This window comes from Pipra filicauda, unplaced genomic scaffold (assembly GCF_003945595.2).
Source record: "Pipra filicauda isolate LSUMZ 115617 unplaced genomic scaffold, ASM394559v2 scaffold68_size4259465_pilon, whole genome shotgun sequence".
Taxonomy (NCBI): Eukaryota; Metazoa; Chordata; class Aves; order Passeriformes; family Pipridae; genus Pipra; species Pipra filicauda.
Genome location: NW_024104853.1, coordinates 2,825,864 through 2,846,803, shown reverse-complemented (window position 1 = coordinate 2,846,803; position 20,940 = coordinate 2,825,864). Strand labels below are relative to the sequence as shown.

General features: G+C 35.9%; 1 protein-coding gene across 3 annotated transcripts in view; it reads left to right on the top strand.

Annotated features, from left to right (window-relative positions):
- Positions 1 to 19,231, top strand: part of PPP2R3B (protein phosphatase 2 regulatory subunit B''beta) — a 47,128-nt gene extending 27,897 nt beyond the window's left edge. For all 3 annotated transcript variants that reach the window (XM_027726383.2, XM_027726384.2, XM_027726385.2), the window contains 12 exons: positions 3,072 to 3,257; positions 4,944 to 5,047; positions 5,604 to 5,706; positions 6,469 to 6,543; positions 9,941 to 10,027; positions 10,453 to 10,609; positions 12,506 to 12,554; positions 13,783 to 13,872; positions 14,574 to 14,749; positions 17,372 to 17,490; positions 17,575 to 17,681; positions 18,851 to 19,231. In XM_027726383.2, coding sequence (XP_027582184.1) covers positions 3,072 to 3,257; positions 4,944 to 5,047; positions 5,604 to 5,706; positions 6,469 to 6,543; positions 9,941 to 10,027; positions 10,453 to 10,609; positions 12,506 to 12,554; positions 13,783 to 13,872; positions 14,574 to 14,749; positions 17,372 to 17,490; positions 17,575 to 17,681; positions 18,851 to 18,995 — 1,398 coding nt within the window. In that variant the 3' untranslated portion in view covers positions 18,996 to 19,231. The remainder of the gene's footprint in view (positions 1 to 3,071; positions 3,258 to 4,943; positions 5,048 to 5,603; positions 5,707 to 6,468; positions 6,544 to 9,940; positions 10,028 to 10,452; positions 10,610 to 12,505; positions 12,555 to 13,782; positions 13,873 to 14,573; positions 14,750 to 17,371; positions 17,491 to 17,574; positions 17,682 to 18,850) is intronic.
- Positions 19,232 to 20,940: the final 1,709 nt, after the last annotated feature.

Sequence of the window (20,940 nt, the reverse complement as noted above, 5' to 3'; positions counted from 1 at the left end):
AACAAAACTGACTGTTTCATCCGTTATGCAGTATATGCATCTACAGAAGTAACTAGTAGCTGAAATTATAGAAAATAATGAAGTTTTTAGAGCCCTTTTAGTATCACTTGTTCCTTCATTAGAGCACATATAGCAGAATGGCCTCAGTTGTACAAGGAGCTTTTCAGTTATTGTATGGGATTCAGACTGAAAGAAAAGAAGAATCCCTGGCCCTTCTTGGAAGGTGAGAAGAGGGAAGAGATATAATACCAACTTTGTAGTGCATTAGTTGGAGCTGATAGTTTTGGACAACCTGTTTCTTTCTTTGATACAGGCTCTTATCCCTCTGTTGACTGATACTAAGCACAATTCAGTTGCTGGTGCCATTTAAGAAGCATTAGTGTGCTCAGAACATCCATGTGGCAGATGCAGAGCAAAAGCTGTGCTCTGAGGTCGGTTGCTGGGTACCACGAGGAATGTTCAAGGGCATTTTGTTTTGTGCCCTAGAGAGTATTCATACTAGGTAGCTGTATATAGGTACCAAATAAATCTATCAGAAGTTATTGTGAAGTGATCATACACTTGCTAATGTAAATGAAGCATTTTTATAGTTTCATCTTTCACCAACCTTGAGAAACCAGCATAGGGATAGTTAATTTGTCTTGCCTTGAGAGGTTTGTAGTCCATACTTGCTTGGTTTTAGAGCTGAATAAATATTATATATTTTTACAATAAGCATGCTGAATTCAGTCATGCTTAAATATAACATTTTCATCTTTGAAAAATCAATTTTCTTTACCTATATGTTTATTTTCAGTTCTGAATCTGTTGCTTAACTTCTTCCACGTAATCTTTGTCTGTTGTAAACATGTTCCAGACTGTAAGATGAAAAATGAATAATTAAAAAGCCTTTACTTTAAAATTCTTTTAGATAACATGTACTAGGATAGGTTTTATTACAAATCCTGGATTGACATCTCCACATGTGTTTAAGAACAACTTTTAACCTGGACCGATGGAAATTATTTATTGTGTGCTCTGTGCTATCTGAAGTAATTAGTAGTTTCTGAGAAAATATAAAGTTTCTGAAGAACAAATAGTTCTGTTGATAGCTTTTCTTTTTGTCTTGCAGTTTTTTTCCAGTGTAGTCTTACCTCTGCCCCTACCTTTCCTTTCAAAAGAAATTTTTCTTTTTTAATCTGAAGGTCTAAATTTCCCTGGCTGTGAATTTTAAAAATGCCTTGCCTGTCTGTACTAGGCTTCCTTGAAATACTGTTTTACCTCATGTTACCTGCAACATTCAGGGAATGTTAGTAGCCTATGATGTGCACTTATCCTTCCCTTTTTCTCCGATGAGCCACACCTCATTGGGCACCCCTGAAGAACTGGAACACCTGCCACTTCGCTGGCCATTTGAGCAGCTCGAATGGGAGTGGTTATGACAGAGTCAGAGAATATTCCAAGTTGGAAGGGATCCACAAGAATCATTGAGTCCAACTCTTAAGTGAATGGCCCATATAGGGATCGAACCCGCAAGCTTGGCATTATTAGCACCATGCTCTGACCAACTGAACTAATCTTATGTTAATCCAGGCAGTTCTTGTAAATGGGGAAGAGGAGAAAGGGGGTAACTACTAGGGCTCTTCTAAAGTGCCGATGGGCAGAACTCGGCTTCTAGAATGAAACAAGGTGTTTACCCAGTTACAGACATTATTTGTAGCGATGGTGGTGATGTGACTTAGAGAATAAAACATTACTATCTTTATAATTCCCAAAAGTTTGGAAGTTGAAAGGGATTTTTGATTCCTTGTGGTGCTTTTATTCTATGCTGATGCCTCATCAACTGGACTACTGAACTAATGATTAGATATCAAAAGTTGTTATCTGCAGGATTCTTAGCAGGTGTCAGACATTGACTCCAAGTGTCACAGATTCAAGGTAACTTTTTCCTCTATGAAATAAAACTTGTATCACGGTTGAGGTAATTCTGCTGCTGTGGATAGGAATGCTGGCTCAAATGCAGAGGAGGGGAAGGAAAGGTTAGTTCAGGCATGTGTAGCATTCCAGTAAAGGCTCCTGAGTTGGAACTCTGCAAATTAAAATCTGCTGTCCATAAGTACCTAGTTCTTTCACTGACTTATGGAAGGACCTTGACTGTGGTAGGAAGCTGAGTATATTTACAGGCACTTTGGCAAAGATGATAAGGAGTAAAATGAGGGTTGGAGGTTTTTTTAGAGAAATTTTGGGTTTATTTTCACCCAATTCTGAGAGATAGAATTCAGGATCTTGAACATATTCAACACTAGGAGGAGTCACCATATAGCATTGTTTTTCTACATTTGAATAGTAGTGTTGGGATTAAAGACTTCATCTTTAATTGCTAATTTTGAGTTGCTTCTTAACTAAGTACAAAGTAAATTCTTCTTTACTGAAACTAAATAAATTTCTCCTGTTATTGGTCATCTGGGGTTTTTTTAGTGGTATGACATATCACAATTCTTGAGAAATGGATTTCTAAGGTCTCATACTATAATTGTGTATAATTTACCAAAAAAATCCCTCTGCAGACATCATTTATTACTTTATAAAATCTGTCATTTTTAGGAGGAAAAAAAAAAAGAAAATCTTCGCTGTAACTAAATTAAACAAGTTGGTGGTTTGTAACAAAGTTGTCATGTTTATTTCAAAAGCTTGAAGCGGTAAAAGTAGAAATATTTCAAAAGCAAATTCTCTCATAATCTGTCCTTTAAGCTAGAAGTTGAAGGGTTTTTTTCTGAAACAGATAATAAAACCTGAGTAATTTCAGATGTCTCCAAGAAGCTGTCTTATCAGTCTTGAAACTTCATATGCTGAAGACTGAAGTTGTCTTTATTTAATTTTTAACATCCTAGAAATCTTTCGAAATGACAGGTTTTGGAAATACTCATTAATTTTTCCAATATGCTCTCATTCTTAAATAGCTTGTTCAACTTATAATCTGAAGTCTTTTTGAAGGTGTGTTTGAACATATAATACCAAGAGATTTAAGTTGTCTGCAGATAACTACATGATTTCATTGTACCTGACTGTCAAATGTGTATTTATCTATTCAGGTTCAGACAAAGAAGGAAGAAACTTTGCCACCCTCACATAGTCAAAACATTCCAACTTTTTATTTTCCTCGAGGATGTCCTAAGGAAAAAGTGAATATAGATGCTGTGATTGCCAAAATTGAGAAAACTTTCTCTGAATTTCCAAATGAGAGGGCAACATTAGAAGATATGGGGAAGGTTGCAAAGGTGAGAACTTGCTTACTCTACTGAATGCCTATGGAAAGGAAAGATGAGTTCTATGTGCTTTGTTTTTTTGTATTATGTGTTTTCATCTCCTACAAGTTATTATCCAACAATATTCTACATTGTTGATACACATAGTTATGTGTGTAATTTTTTGCATTAACTGTGTATCAAATGACCTGACAAAAAGAAACAAACATTAAACCAAAACTTGAACTCCTTTTTTTGCTGCATAGACAACCAAATACTAAAGGGCATATTGTATGCTGTTCTGCATTCTATATTGACCAAGACACTTAAGGCAAAAGCACTGTTAATATCTGTTTTGTTTTCAGGTGTCCACACTTTTTTTCATTTGGCTGTGTAATGAACCTCCACTGTAAAGACACTGAAAGACAGAATGGTTTGGTAACTTGAGATTATAGCTCTCTAGTTATTACTGAAGAACTAATCCAGAGTTATGGTGGAGTGACAAAATACTGAGCTTAGAAAGCAGCAAATATTTTTAAACTTTTGTGTAACAGACAATAAGCTAGTAAAAATAAACATAAATTTCCATTTTTTTTTTAATGTTGAATCAGTGCTTGAAATATCACTGCAAGCCATGGTCTTGGTAATGAGTCTCAGGTTCTTATCCCTGTTCCTGTCACTTTGCATTTAAAGTTCAGGGTCTAGAAAATAGAAACTAAGACTTTACACAAGAGCAGGACTGGGGGTTCAGAGACTCCTTGTTTGCTCACCGAAACTGTTTAACCACTAAGCTGAATGATAGGATCCCTGTCTTCCACAGCTCCATCCAACACAGAAGTGGGGAGGTATGGAAGAGACCCTTCCCTCTCAGCAAGGAAGGTGGAAAGGTCCAGTCACCTACAATTCAGTGATGAAAGGCACCCTCCTGAAGAATAATACAAAGCCTTTCTGTCTGTCAAACTCCCTTTTTTATTAGTTTGAAGTACTGGTTAAACTACTGCATGAGAAGGAACTGTTCTTTGGTGACCTTATACGTCTTGCAGTATTCATAATCTTATTTGAGATTCTTGGAGATGCCAGCATTTCTGAGTACTCCCAGCTGTAGTCAGTTTTAGGCAGGATAGGTACTTTGCTGTTATGGCTGAGGAAGCTTGGAGCAGACACAGAAACAGCACTGTAGGTGTACATGGGAGCACTGAAGTGGTGAGGGTGTAACTGGTACTGCTGATCAGGGCAGGCCAGCCTACTACTTAAAACTGAGTAGAAGATGTGCCATGCACGTGCAAGGATGCAGATGAGTTGAGCCATCCTCTGAGACAGACAAAGGTAAATTTTCTCCAGTTCAGAAGTTTTGTTACTGTTTGTGCTGTCTTGAGGTTAGCTTAAAGATAGCCAGCTCTTGAGCGGAGCTTATTAACATTGACTCCATTCAGCTGCTTGGAGCATGGGCAGAGCAGACACACAAGTGCTTTCATCTGTTAGGAATGCTTCAAGTTGCACTGTGTTTTGCTTTCCACTTTTGGACTTTAGCCTAGAGCAGTTGCTTAAAATGAATTATTTTGGAAGGCGCAGTTGTTTCAGAAACAATTTTTAAACAATCTGTGCCTTAATGTTTTCTTCTTAACATTTGTAAAGTGTAATTTTTGAATGATCTATAAATAAGGGAGTAACCCTCAGATAAAAAAGCAATAAACTGACTTGATGTACACTTTATTGTAGGCTTGTGAATGCCCACTTTACTGGAAAGGTCCCTTGTTTTATTGTGCTGGAGGTGAACGAACAGGATACGTGTCGGTTCATAAATTTGTTGCAATGTGGCGGAAGTAAGTAGATTTTTTTTTTAGAAGTACTGCATTTTTTTCATTGAAATGTGATATTTTAAGCTCTGAATGCAATCTCATCTGTAAAGGGAAATAAAACATTTTGCCATAATCAACCATTGACAGCAAACTTCTACATGGGAAAATGTAACTAAATAATACTTTAATACTTTACATAAACAAACAAATCCTCATTTACAGAGGTTATAGATTTTAAAATATATGGTAAATGACTGGCTGTTTATGGGAAAAGTGGCCCTAACTTCTAAATGCCAGTTCTGGACAAAATGCCTTTTATTCCTTTTAGTTCTCCTCTAATTCTAACTTTTAAATATCTATTCATGTAATCAATTACAAGAGGTACCCACCTCCTTTAACATAAATGTATGAGACAGTACTGCTTTGATAAGTTCACTTGGAGCCTAGTTTGACATTTGTAATTAGCTTTTGAATTAAATGTTGTGCTCGCAGTTTCATAGGCCTTGCTCTAGGATGCCTGCATGAGGTAGCATGATTAATTTTCTGTGTAGAATATTAAATGGAAATATTTACATTTCAGAATACTTCAGACCTGCTATGATGATGCTGCAAAGTTTGTTCATCTTCTTATGAACCCTGGATGTAACTACTTGGTGCAAGAAGACTTCATTCCTTTTTTACAAGTAAATTGCAACTGAAACTAGTTCTGGAAACACAACAAAATGATGAACTGGCAAAGCCCTGAATTTTTTGACCTAAATGTACTTTTTCATTGTCATCATTAAAGTTTATTGATAATATTTAGTACAACTCACTTTACAGGGTCCACTGAGATGCTAGTGAGTGACTTGTTTACAGTTAATCATTTTGTATAAGGTGAGGACTTTTTTTAAGAGCTACAGTAAGATGCAGGGGTTTAAAATTGCTTGCAGGAATACCACACCTATTGGAATCTTTTATGTTTAGGAAGGCAGCTGAAGTTATTTAAGTCAAGGTGGGCCTTAGGAGGGCAAAGGAAAAGTGGCATATGAATTCAAGACCTGATAAAGCTTCACTGAAAGAACAGTAAACACCACCTTTAGTAATGACTGAATAAAGCCTAAATTGACTTTACTGACTCATAGTCAGCCACAAAATTACAAGCTACAGCAGTCAGCAGTGTTCAAAATCTTTAGCCTATCTAAAATATAGGCCAAAAAATTCTATTATATTTCTAAAATATATGAAAGCTTTTGTTTATATGGTTCTTTAAAAGATAATTTTATTTTTAAGAAGTCTGGAGTGTTATTTATGTAAAGCATTTTGTAAATGAAGTTATTATTAATGATTGTGGTAGTTAATTTGAACTGTTTTGGTTAAGGAAGCAGATGTACTATTCTGTACTAATTGTTTTATATAGTCACTAATGAATACTCTTTGGGATATTGTTATTCCTTTTTTTGTAGGATGTGGTGAATAGTCATCCAGGCCTTTCATTTTTAAAAGAAGCGTCTGAATTTCATTCTCGGTACATTACAACAGTAAGTGATTTGTGTTTGGAAAAGCTATTTTTTCGTTAAATAAGAAAGTCAAAATTAGGATTAATCAATATGTCTAAGCATCTTTGTCTCTTGAGAAAAGTAGAGTATGCTGTCAGTCTTCATTTCTACATAACTAGAAATCTTGTGAAGAAAAACTATGGTGCTTAAGAAAGAGTCTTTCTTAACATCTATAAGAAATTGCTGAATTTAATACTGGTGATACTGAATTGTAATAGTGTTGGATAAGTTAATGAACATTAAGCAGGCTGTTATCTTAAACACTTGATTGTGGCTGTAGACTGTACTCATTAGAATCTTGACCTTAATCTGGGATTAATTAAATGAAATCTTGAATGAATCATCTATATTAATATGACTATGTTCGGTGTTAAGTGAAATAATGATAATATTGAAGCGCTCTCCTCTCTGGGGACTTTTCTTCCTAAGATGGTTTTATACATGAAAAGTTTCATTCTGTCTTCCCAGGGTTATGTGACTAAAGTATTTTTTCTGTACCCAAGGGAAGAATCAGTGACATTAAATTTTCTCAACTGTGGACTAGACAGCTGATTACACTGAAGTCTCAAAAGATTAAAATTCTTCAAAATTATGTTCAGTTCACTTGATGTTCAGTGCATTTGAAAACTAGCTTAATGAATATTCTCCAACAAAAAACATGCAGAGTTGTTTATCTTTTATCCATCTTATATTTTGACCCAGGCTAAAATTGTGGAAGCTTTTTCTGAGAGCATTTGGTTTTGATTTGTTATATCCTTCTTACAGAGACTTGCTGACCTATTAAGTACGTCCTGGTGCACTAGATTTTGCTTCTTGTTATAACGATTACGTGAGCTCCCAGAACTTTCTTGTCCGTTGTGGCTGAAGGAAATGTTCTGCTTGTGAGCTCTTTTGTTGCTTAATGGATTCGGGGTTGTATCAAAGCCTGTTCTGGCTAAAATTGTGAAAGCTTGGTGCCTGTTCTGAAGAACAGTGGGAAAGAAAAGGTCCTGCCATTTTCAGTTTCTTTTCTTTGCAGGAACTAGCAATATTAAATAAATTACTCTAGCAATATTGAATAAAACAGTGCTGGCAGTACTTCACTAACAAAATTTAGTGTAGTCTTCAACAGAAATTGGTGCTTAAACCAAAATCTCAGAAATAAACTAGTATGAATATGGCAACAATATTTGGAATACTAGTTTAAAGATTCAGAAATGGCAGGAGCACTCTGCCCTTTCTTGTCATTTAGGATGGCATAACTGTTGCCTGATACAGTCTTCTAAAATTCTGTCCTGCAAGTTATTACTGATAATTATGGATCATTTTCCCTGAGATGAAATAAGGCATGACTAATAAGGCCATTAGTTTTACCTCACTACATGAAGTTTTTTCTAAAGGATACTTCCAGTTGCCAACCAAATGAGCTGTTCTTCTGCTGTGTTTTTATATAGACATGCATATATACATATGTGTGTGTATGCATATGCATTACATACACCTCTTTAGCGTGTGTCTTGTGTTGTTCGGCCATGGAACCAATCTGTTCTGTCTGCTATTCTATAGTATAAATTGGTTGGTCAGTGTAGTGGTAAGATTAGGTACACGTGGCCAAGATGAAGCTGAAATATGTTAAAAATGTTTGTCCTGACAAATGAGATACTACATTTATTCTGCAAGGATGTTATGTGCATAACTGAACTATGAATTCTTGAATTTGTAATCTCTGTATTGCACCATTTCCTCTCTGCACTATGCAGCATAGTAAACAAGGCAATTCTCTGACAATTTGCTTATACTCTGCCTCAATACACTTTAGAAAACAGTTTAAGTCTGTTCCCAGTTGTCTTTACCAAACATGCAATTTTGTTTTTATTTTTAGACCAGTTAAATGTATAACAGATGAGATAATGACATGCAGATGGATTAAGTTGCAAAGCTAAGGCAAAAACCTTTTTAGAAAAAATTACTTTGTAGTACAAGCCAAAAATGGGCCTTCCCTAAATCTCACAATTAGAATTAATTAAGTTTCAGAAGTAGGATAAGATGTTCTTCTATCTGGAGTTATTGAACCGGCTGTTCTTGTTCGAAGTAAGAACTGAAGGGCTTGCTGCTCTACAGTTTATGCTTTATGTTAAAACTTCATAGATAAATTACTCTTCTATTTGTAATTCAGAAATCATTGGTTAGTTTAAACTATTGATTTACTGTAATTAAAATCTGAAGTGATAAAAACTTAGTCTTTAGCTGGGAGGACATTTTAAGTGGGGGGAAGAGCTTCCTAAAGAGGTGGGGGTTTTAGCTGGTAACTGCTCTGTTGCAAATCAAACGCTACACGTGCAATATTGAGTCTTGCCAATTAGGGGGTATAATTAATCACCAGTTGAGCAGTTATTGTTCATAACATGTTTAGATTTTTTTTGTCTGTTTTTGTTTAGTGGTGAATGACTGACTTGAAATGTATATCTGGTTGACATAAGTCAACCTAATTGAGGTGAATACTGAGTTCAGTTAAGTAGCAGAAAAAACATATTTTAAAATCTTATGTTTGTAAACTAAACCCAAGCAAATTACACCAAATGCATGAGTTGTCCAAAATAGCCATCAAACCATTTAGGTTGGAGAAGACCTGTAAGATCATCAAATTGATGTACATGTAAAACTGATTTAAACAATAGTCTTGGGTATTCAACTGAATGTATTTGTTTCTGGTTCCAGTATCAGTCAAGGCACAAGAACTACTCATCTTTCTTGCATAGATTTTTTTTTTTTTAATTATTATTATTCACTTGAAAATATTCATGTACTACTTCTAATGCTATTAACAGGGTTTTTTCCCAAGAAGCTTAAAATAGAGTAAAATTTAATGGGGGAAAAACATTCTCTCTCTGCACCTGCAGGAAATATTTCTGTCAACTGTTGATTTGTCGTGTTTGTGGACTTCAGAAGTAGTAACATCTGCTGTATTCTGATCCTTAAACACTCCCAATTCTATTTCTGTAAATTCATTTATGAAGTAAAACAGTCTTATAACAAGCATACAGTTCTTTTAATCTGAAGTAATATGATATATTAATATAATTATTAGATGATGTCCTGTAGATCTGGAAGACTAGGAGGTAGTGAAATTGCCAATAGACCTACTTTGGATAGCATACAAGTATTCTGCAACATTACTGAGTGAGATATGGGTACTGCAGCATTGAAATAAGACTTATCAACATGAGTTTAGATATAGATTTAGGAATGGGTTGGTAATACAACACAAGAGAAGCCTGTTAAGTAACTAGAAGAATAGAAATAGGGGAAAGATAGAGCTCTCTAATGCTGAACTAAGACATCATTAACAAATGTTTAGGAGTCATAGTTAAGATTTCTTTCCATTTTCTGTTTCTTGCAGGTCATACAGAGAATATTTTATACAGTAAATAGGTCCTGGTCTGGAAAAATAACTTGTAACGAGCTCAGGAAAAGCAACTTCTTGCAGGTACGTAATAGCTAAAATTTTACAAGACAGTTATTTCTAGAAGTTTTAAAATTGCATTAACTAATTGCTTAAGGAAGTAACGTAAGTAACATTTGTTCCTTTTCCAAAAAGTAGTGAAGACCCAATTGCATTAATTCTCATACATTAGAATATGTTTAAATGTCATTTCTTCTATCTAGAGGTGTATACATGCAAATGCGTTTAGCAGAAATTGGGCTGATATACTCATTCTTCTGTGAATGCGTTAGTTTTCTACTATGTGTGTGTTCAGTCTTTGCTGTCATGCTGTACAGTGTTCATTGTCCCTGAAGATAAAAATTGTTCCACTGAAATAGCATTAGATATTAACTTGGTTATGAGAACTCAGATCATTCAAAACATCTTACAAACTCTTTAACGTGTTCTGTTTATCCTTCTGATAATAGAATGTGGCATTATTGGAAGAGGAAGCTGATATTAACCAGCTGACAGAGTACTTCTCATATGAACATTTTTATGTTATCTATTGCAAATTTTGGGAGCTGGATACAGACCATGACCTCTATATTGATCGGAAGGATTTAGCTCGTCATAATGATCATGGTATGACAAATGAAGCACCTTTGTTTACATGTATTAAATGACCTGTAAACTTTCAGCTGAGGAAGTGGTTAAATGCCAAGGCCGGTGTTCATGAGTCTGTTGGTGTTGGTATAGCTGATCCTGCTGATTCTGTGAAATAAAGCAGGACAAGTCATCTGTGATGCTGCTTTGCATCTACCAATACCAGATTTGAGGAAAATTCTGAGTTTTAATTCTGATCTTGGTGAAGAAGTAGAGGAAATATCATTTAAGTATTGGTGTATTATAAATGGTTGCATTTGGCAATTTTGTGTTGTTATCTTGGAAACTATCAGTTATACTGATATTATTCAAGTACAATGGCTTTTATGGCAAGGTATGAAAAGAGTAGAAAAGGCAAACATACATTCAGGTACTTGGCTTATTTTAAAGTTTTGCTAACTTAGCTGCAGTACATTTTGTTTTAATACTATGTAGCACTAGTTAGCAGGTTTACATTTCCTGCATTCATAATATGCAGTGACTGTGATTCCGTAGTCTTGAACTATTTTAAATATTCTTGTAGCTTGTATGGAACTGTTGAGGGTTTTCTAGATGCTTTCTGTCCATGGTCATCTCAATAGTGTTTCCTTCGGGACTGGAAAGCTTACTTAAGCACAAAGTGATTATGGAATATTGTCCCATAAAAAATCCCAAAAAGAATAAATACAATTCTGATTGCTTTAAAAATTTGCCTACTGAAGTTTGACTATGCTTTAGGACAATGAGGAAGGAAATCTGCTTTCGTCTGAGTGGCTGCTCTACTTAGCACACTACAGAAAGAAAGCACGACTGATATAATGCCACTTGCAACTTACTTTTGCATCCTTTAAACCATGGAATTTTGGTTGAAAGTTAACGGCGGCTGCTTAGTGAGAACTAGACTAAAGACTATAAAATGAGTCTGATAACTTCACTTTAGTCTTTTTGCCTGTCAAAATTAGATAATCTGGTTACATCAATTTTGTTACATCAATTACTCTCCCTTTTGTACTGTTGCTGGACTAAATTACACTAGATAAGCACTTCAATATTTTCTTACATGTGAGTATGTAGCTGTTGTTGAGAAGGTTGAAAACTTCATTATTTCAAAAGTAGGTAAGAAGCAGCACCATATATGTGTGAAACAAATTTGCTGTCCTACAGTTCTGGGGATAAATATTAAGTAGGCACTAGTGACCTTACTACAATGATGTGGTGATGGCATCACCATACGTACATAAAACAGATCAATTATCTGAATTGTTAACCACCTGCTTTAATTATCAGTATTTCTACAGTGCTGAAAATTTATTTCAGAGCTAGAATAATGAGAAGTAATTTTTCTTCTATGAGAATAGTATCATGTGCTGCTTTGAGTACCATCCACAAATTCTTAAGGATAAATTGAATATCCTTTACAGAGGTAGTGCTCGGTTAAGACATGTCTCTAAAATCCCTGAAATGGTTTCAAAATAGAAGCATGGATCAGAACCATGTCAGAAATAGATGCCTGGCAGAATCAGTTAGATATGTTTAGTATGTATGATCGTGCCAATTCCATTTTGGCTCTTTGCCAAGGTCATGTAAAACTTAATGTCACTGGAAAACTTGATTTACTTGTCAAAGAACTGGTAAATGCTGTCTTATTAATCAGCCAATTTTATTACTTTTAGTACACTACTATTTGTGTATAGAATCTGATTTCCAAGCGGGTTGGTTCTAGCTTTGCTTTGGAGACTTTGTGTTAAGTGATTCTCTCCAAAAGGACTCAAAGGGATTAATGAGCTTTCTCACAGATGTGTATATAAAAAGGGTTCCAGTAAACTCTTCAACTAGACAATACAAAGCAAAAATAACTTGTATTGAGTTGACACTGTTTTAAACCTTTTTTCACAGCAATTTCAAATAGGATGATAGAGCGGATCTTCTCAGGGGCAGTAACAAGGTACTTAATTTGTATGCTGATCTAAATCCAATTTAATATTTGCTTGTTAAATTGTATGATATTCCCAGAGAAAAAAATGCCTTCCCCTTGCAATGGAGCAGTGAATTTCAAGATTTATTATTAATTTAAAGTCCAGTAGTACTAGAGTGCTCTTGGAACCTTTGGCACAGTCCAAGTTCTTCGCTCCCCTTTCTTTACCCTGGATATTGTGTGATTTAGCAGGGCTGGGAATGAGGAAGGGAAGAAATGTTGGCATCATTGTTTTTCCATCCCTCAAACCTGTAAAATGTTCAAAGGGAACTGGGCTTTTAAGTACTACTTGTAAAATAAATGCTTATTGCATCAATAAATTTACAAAAATGCCTCTGGTTGAGTTAATTTGCATTTTTTTCCCCTTTGGATTGACTTCCTCTCGTGTATTTATGGCATTTTATTCATTTTTGAAACATATTGCTAGCATGGTATCTGCAGTTAGAAACCAACTGATAAACAGAAATAACAAAAGCTGAAATGAGTGAAATGACACTTGACAGGCATATGTCCAGAGCTTACTCCTTTATATGAGTTTTTTGGGCAAGACAAAAACATATACCATATTTTCTTAGACACCTTGAAAATAAAACAAAAAAATTTAGGATTGAAATGTAATATATCTAGGAACTGCCTACCTGACTTTTTACTAGACAGGGTTGACTATGTGTCTCCAGAACTTATTCAGTTGCTCTGTTCTGTGGTATGTGAGTAGAAACAGACAGTTATGTTCTTGTCACGGACACTTCCTGAATGTTTCTATTTCATTTTCATTTCCATTCCGAAACTTTTAGCCACTGGAGTTCTGTAAAGCTTTAAGTTCTCATCACGTCTACCTGAATAGAAATTCTAAGAAGCATATGTACTTGTATATAACATATCATTACAAAATTAATTGAGATATCTCTTCTGTTAACAATTAAGCAGTGGCTTTGCTGCCCAGGGAGAAAGTCCTTGTAGGACAGCGTGCTACTTTCCTTTCCAGCTGCTCCCCTCTTTACCATTGCATTAGAAATAGAACAGAGCACACAAGCTCCTTATCCTGGATGATCAGTGTCGTCTGTGACAAGTTATCTTACGAACACTGTGTTGTTTAGGAGTTCATAGTTAATAGCAGCAAGGAAAATAATCCTTACTTTTGATTAGTAAAATCTAGGTGTTCTAAAATAAATTTTCTCTTTCCTCATTGGCCTTCAAGAGGTAGAAAAGCACAAAAAGATGGGAAGATTAGCTACGCTGATTTTGTCTGGTTTTTGATATCTGAAGAGGACAAGAAAACACCAACTAGGTAAGAATAAGTTTATGTTTTAACAGAAACAAAGACTGACTTGATTGCTTTTCCAGTCCTTAGATGGGGACCACTGATGCACAGCTGGAACTCTGATGGAAGAAGCTAAACTATAAAAACATGAGTGGAAAACTGGCCCAGTTCATTGCATCATTCTTATTTACTGGTGTCTCCTGTTGTTGCTTTTCATGACTTCTATGAGGCTAATTCAATGTTATTGTTCCGTATGCTGTGTGGCCTGCTTATAGACAGGGTCATACATAAAGGAAATTGCAGTTGTTTCATGATGCCAGTGACTTTGGGAAACTGTGCAGCTGGTATTAGCTGTATGACATTGATAAGAAACCTATAATGTGACATGTTGAACAACAGGTTCAATGGCTTGTTCAATATGGGAAAAAAACAAAATACTAAAGTTTTGATGCATAGTTCAATTTTTCATTGGCTCCCTTTTTATTTTTTTAATATAAAACCATGTGTTTTAGTCTTCTCCTTCACACAGTTAACAAATGTGTTTTCAAATGCAATACTCGATGGCAAATACCAGAAACTTTTACCACAGTAGGTGGTGTTTAATGACTTTCTATGGCATTATGGAATGTAGTCTTAAGTCTAGTTTTGCCTTTAAAAGAGGCAACACGAATTCTTGAAATTCTGTAGTAAGTTTGCATAAACAGCTCTTTGCTATTACTGAATTTCAGCATTGAATACTGGTTCCGCTGCATGGATCTTGATGGGGATGGTGCTTTGTCTATGTATGAATTGGAGTATTTTTATGAAGAACAGTGCCAAAAATTAGATAACATGGCCATAGAACCTTTGCCATTTGAAGACTGTTTATGCCAGATGCTGGATCTTGTAAAGCCACAACATGAAGGTAAGAAAATCCTTCTCCATCTGTATCTTCTGTTTCTCTGGGTTTAGGAGTTAGTGCACCTGTAAGAGCACTGAGTTGGTCATATAAATAGTGTGCCTTGAGGTTGTCTTTTCAGTAAAGTCTGTTAGAGCTTATTAATTGATCGGTCTTCCAGCAGCAGGCAGGCACTCTTTCAATACTAAAATTTAACATGCTGCTTTAAAATTCCTTGTAGGCTTTTACTTTGGGCTTGTAGCCACATTTAGTCTTAAGTGAAATCTTGTCACTGTCTAACTGAGGTGATGCTCTCAAGAAAATCTCCTGACTGTTCACCCATTCTCTCGCCTGTTCCAGCACTCATTTAATTGAGATTTCTTCAGAAGGAACAGTTTTTAAACAGTGTTTGTCCCTGTAGATCAGTATTAACTTATTTTACATGAGAAGCCTAAGCTGCCCTTAGGAAATTCTTGACAAGGGGCTTAAAATTAAGTGAATAATAAACTGTTCTGAGTTTTTGGCTACTTTCTATGTCCATTTGAACCTTCACAGAGCTGTATTCTACTCTCCTGCATTTGACATTGTATGAGCTTTTGCTGATGAAACTTCAGTTTACATTTTATGCAAGAAACATTTGTCTTTTATTGAGATGTGATTTTTTGCATACTAAGGGAATTGAAATGGCTCAAAACTAGAACTTAAAGCTTCATATTCTTATTTAAACCAAGTTAAAATGGATTTGCTATGTGAAAACACATTTCTAAAGGCAGATAAAAAATTGTAAATGAAAAAGAAATATGAAATGTGATTCATCTGGAAGCTCAGTCCTTGATATCAGTGGAATGAAGTCTTAGACCAACATTGTATAGTGCATGGGGGCTGGGGAGCATTTAAAATGAAGTGAAGCAAGCTCTGAAAAGCACATTTATGTTAGATGGTTGCTTACAACCACCTCCCAAGCTCCGTAGTAGTTCCCTTCCAGTCTTGTACATGATGCTTCTGAAAGACAGACATTTCAAATAATGTGTTCTGCACTTCAAATGAAACAAGATTGATGTATCTCCTTTGTGTCATGAGGATGACAAAAGAAGGCTATGGAACACAACCAAGATGAGTTATTTAGGGCAACAAAAATGAAAGCCAACAGTGACTTTTTTTTATATAAAAACTGATATGATGTTTAAAAGGTGGATTAAGAAAAAATTATTCTGCTTTCCTAATAAAAAAACTATCAGCAAAAAATAATGTTTCACCTGGTAGATTTGAAACAAGAGATGATACTTTCGTAAAGTTAAGGCTAAAATGTGGTAGTTTGCTACAGGATGCTTATAGAGACTTGAATTAATTCCTTCCATTTCACTCTTTTTCTTGGTGTTGGAGGGACAGTGGAAGGCATCTACATGAATGTTGAGTGTCTGAGCTCCCAGTGCAATAAACAGAAACTGGAGAGCAAATAAATGAACCAAATATAGGAGTCTAACTTAAATTGGGAGCTTATATAACTAGGACTCAAATCATTTGCTTGGTTGTGAAGAGTTGCTGCCACTTGAGATGGCCCAATGCATGAGACATCTGTGTGGGTCTGACAGATACTGCACAGGTGCCATGGGGGATTTGTGTCGTTCTGGAGCACCAGCTCTAAGCCAGAATATACTGAGGCACTTCACAACAGATGCAAGTGTGGCAACCATTTCCAAATGGGATTTGGCTTTTGCTTCCCTGTGATGTCCTTGAGTTATACTTTGTTAGAAGCTGGGACAGTATGCTCAGAAAATATTGTTCCAAGTCTGGCTTTTATTGAACTCTTCTATAACATCTTCAGTTAGTTCCTATTTGATTGACAATGGAAAATTGTCTGTATTCCAGGTGAATCAATAAAGGGGAGTTTTAAGGATAGTCATCTGTCTTCCCCTGTATATTTCATATTTTTCAGCCTTTCTGCAGAAGCTTAATATTCAGCTTTGAAATAGGGTAACATTTCTGAGCAACATGACAAATATTTCTAATGTTTAACAGATCCATTGATTTGAGTCTTTAAAGTATCACTCTATAAAAATCAAACAAAACACCTCTGAGCATTTAGCTTTCCTCTCAAGCAGTAAATATTGATCAGGCTGGACAAGTGTGGCAACCTTGTCTCTATGAAAAATTCATCTGTAGGAAGCATAGTCACACACTGTCGTCTGTGTCATACATTTGTCTGTTCAAGTCAGGAAAGGAAAAGGGCCACTGCCATAGGAGATTCCTACCTGCTACCCAGGCACTCCTTGGGAAGGAATTGCTAGCTCACTGGAGACTTCTATCTCTTGAGGAAGCTTAAACAGTTACCTTAAATGACTTTTAATAGGTAAGTGAGGTAGACTGCATCTCACTCCAACATACCAAAGGACAGTGTGATGATAGCCAAAGCAAGGAACAAACCTGAAACATTTAAAAGTTCTGTCCACTTTGAAGGACACATCTCTAGATGTGTATTTCATCTATTCACTTCTCTCCCATTGCATTGAGCAGCAGTAACAAATGTTCTCGAGCAATGATGATTGAGTAATGATGACTTAGCTTCTGAATAACATTCCTCCTCTTTGGAGAAAGGTAATTTTAGCTCTAATTATTTTATCTTTAATTATGTCATAATATTTTTTACAGGAAAAATTACCCTGCATGATTTAAAGCGATGTAAGTTGACAAATGTGTTCTTTGATACTTTTTTCAACATCGAAAAATACCTTGACCATGAACAGAAGGATCAGTTTTCTATGTTGCGGGTGAGTATGAAGCTTTAAAAGTCTTTATAGCTATGTGCTTAGCAGTTAATACTTTTTTGTATAACTTGCAATGTGATTGTTTAGGATGGTGAAGGTGAAAGTCCAGAGGTCTCTGACTGGGAGAAGTATGCTGCTGAGGAGTACGATATCTTGGTAGCAGAAGAGGCAGCAAGTGACCAATGGAATGACGGGTAAGAGTGTAGCACAAGGGTTGGTATGAATCCTCTCTAAAAGAAAAAACAAACCCTTCTCAAAAATATGCCATTAACGGTGTAGGAGACTGTCAAGTACAGGTGTGTGAGCCAAAACTGTTGTTATGGTAGAATATGCATCTCTTTTTCCAAACCCTAGTTTTTAAATGTGTTACTTGGTGAAGTAAACCTTCAGATGGCTTTTGTTTTCTGTTTAAATTAGCGGTGAACTTATGGGAGGAACCCAAGGTGCTGCTCTATTTTAGTGTTCATAGTGGATTCTTAGTATTTAGCTCTTCTTTGCCCTATGTCTTTCTCTGAAATAACACTTTTCCTAATCAGCACATAATGGCTTTATAAACTATGTTTAAATAACACATACCGCAGTATCTAAAGGTCATTCTCTGCATAGTCGTGTTAAGTAGAGGGAAATGATCAGGTGTCAAGATGAGATTCAGTAGTGCTTGGGAAGACACGCATGAACCTGAGTCACCCTAGCCCAAGAAATGGTCAGTTCTTTAATCTGACACTATAAATCTCCACAGACTTATTTTTTTAAAGGATATGAATTACAGATTGATCCCACATAAAAAGTGTTGAAGCTAATCTTTTTAAAATATCATTCACTGACTTGAGTTAGTTATCCATCTTTGCATTTGCATCACCAGCAGGTGGTTATCAGTAGTTTCTGATTAAACAGTTGTCTTTTGCTTTCCAGCATCTGCTTAAAAACATGGCTGCTATTGCTTCCCAGCACTCACACAAATTTTAATAAGATTCTCAATTCCATATTCTGTCTCTTTTGTCATATCAACTGCTGTAGTTTGTTCTTCATAATTGAGCCTCATTTCAGCTTTCTTGACACTTGAGGGGTTTTTGGCAAATACTTAGTCTTATTTCTAACCTATGCATAGTCCACAGAGCAGTGTGTGCTTTGAATCCCCTCAGTAAAGCTGTGGTATGGCACAGGGAAGTTCTGCATATGATGCAGCTTAAATTGATGTAATTATTACAGAACCCTAGTGCTGCTTCTGCTTACATGTTTCTTTACTGTAAATATATAATATTGGAAAATATGTTCTTCTCGCAGATGCCTTGTTAGTGTTCCAACTTTTAGGTGCTCCCTGGCATAGATAGACTTTCAATTTCTTTTTTGTGTCTGCCGCTAGGTATGAAGCAGAACTGAATCCTGTAGACCATCAGAAGGCCAATGTCCTAAAGTATCAAATGGAGAAAAGACCATTTTTTGAAATGCCTTCCCATCTGGCTGATGTAGACTTGGATGAATATGACTATGAAGAAGATTTTGAGTAGAGGTTACTTATGGTCAACACTTGCAGAAAAGAAGGACAGTCTGCAGCAGGTCTGCTACACACCAATACGTTTCAGTGGGGGTTGTTTCCTGGAAGTCAGCTTAGTTTTGTGCTAAAAATATTTAATCACTACACTACCTTCTAAGTAAAAGAAGCGTATTTGTATGGTATGATGAAAATTTTTGTATTTATTCAATAGTTTATAGTTTTTAAAATAGATTAAAATATTTATTTACAGATGTTGCATAATTCCTTTTTGGAAGAATAACAATATTTGACTTTAGAGAAAAGTAATCTACTGGTTTTTAGAGAACTGTATAATTCTCTCAAAGTTGACGTGTGGTGCACTGACCATCTCTGTCCTGCCTGTGAACAGGTATTTCTGTCCTGGTATGGGAGGTAAGGAGACAATTTATACCTGGCCTGCAATGCGCTTACACTCATAGACAGCCCTAGTGGTTTTATGCCTTGGCAAGGAAGAGACATGACAATGAGTGCACAATTCAGTGCTCATTTACAAGCAGAGTTTTGTTTGACAGGCTGACCATATTAGTATACAAGGAAAGCAAATGCCCAAGACAAGTTGCTTTTCTTCTGTGTAGTCCTTGTTTGCCCCAAATTTAATTTTGCTTGCCCTTTTAAACTTCAGTCTTTTCATTGATGTTAATCATAAAAAGCTTATTACAATGAAGTCTGTTTTAGTGTTCATACTTGATCCAAAATGGGTGTGTTAATTCATGTAGAAGGAACCAATTTTTTTAAAAAATCCTTTGTATAAATGTTACTTGATAAGTGATGTGCACTAATTTGTTGTGGGCATTCAATGCTTTTGTCTGTCCCCCCCCCTTCGCTTGTTTGCTATTGACACATTCCGTGAATTCATCAGTGTCACAGCAGCATGAAATTGTTGCCTCACTCTTAAATGTTAAACAGATTTTGTTGGGGGAAGAAAATGTACAAAAAGATGTAAGTTATTTTTTTGGTTGCAGTGTAGATCTTTAAAATGTTTAAAAAACATGTTTGTATTTTCAAATAAAGATTTTCCTACATGTAATGTAACACTTCTAATTGTTACATACTGCACACAGTAATGTCTTACTACTAAGGAACAACTCACAATAGGATGGGTTACACAGGTATGCAGTCTGGGTTGATAATGACCACAAACTGCATATTCAGAGCAATCAGCCTCTAGCAGGTTTTTCTTCATCCAAAAGAGAGTATTGCTGAGCAGCTGGGAGTGGTGCAGAGAAATCTGTTCTGCTCGACTCACCACACCATCTCCTGTACAGACCTACACACCTGTGTATCTTAAGTAATGAAACCTATTGCCAAAGCGTTGGGGAACCTTACTGAGGAAAACTCAAGTCATTTTAATACCATTCAAAGGATTCTTAAAAAAAAAGATAATTGGGGTTGATTATTCCAATTTTAATAGAGACTCACTAATGTCAAATTTCTCCACTGTTAGTTGGATACCTTTTGCCCATGGTTTGGAGCTTTTAAACAGTAAAGATACACAGAGCATTTATGTTAAGCTCTGTTCCCTAAGGTGCTGTGGGAAAGGATGAGCAACCACCTTTTCTACATGATCCTGAACATCTGTTGCAGTGCAAGAGGTGGTGGCCTGCTGCTTTTTCCTACCTGAAACCCTTCCTAAAAATGGGGTTTGTAAATGGACAATGAACAGCCACGGGCTTTCTCAGCACACAGTGACATTTCTCTGTTACACAGAGCTATGGTGCAAGGTCGATCTCTCCTGCAGAGCCTGTAGCTGTTGCTGACACTTTGTGTTTAATGAAGTGCCTGTTAAATCCTACTCTCTATTATACTTGTGATAACCAACTCCCTTCTCTCCTAAGAAGAGCAAATTATGCTGTTACTGTGGAAGTGCCTTTTCTTACATGAACTATAACGATTACTGTACCTTTCCCCAGTAGGGTAAT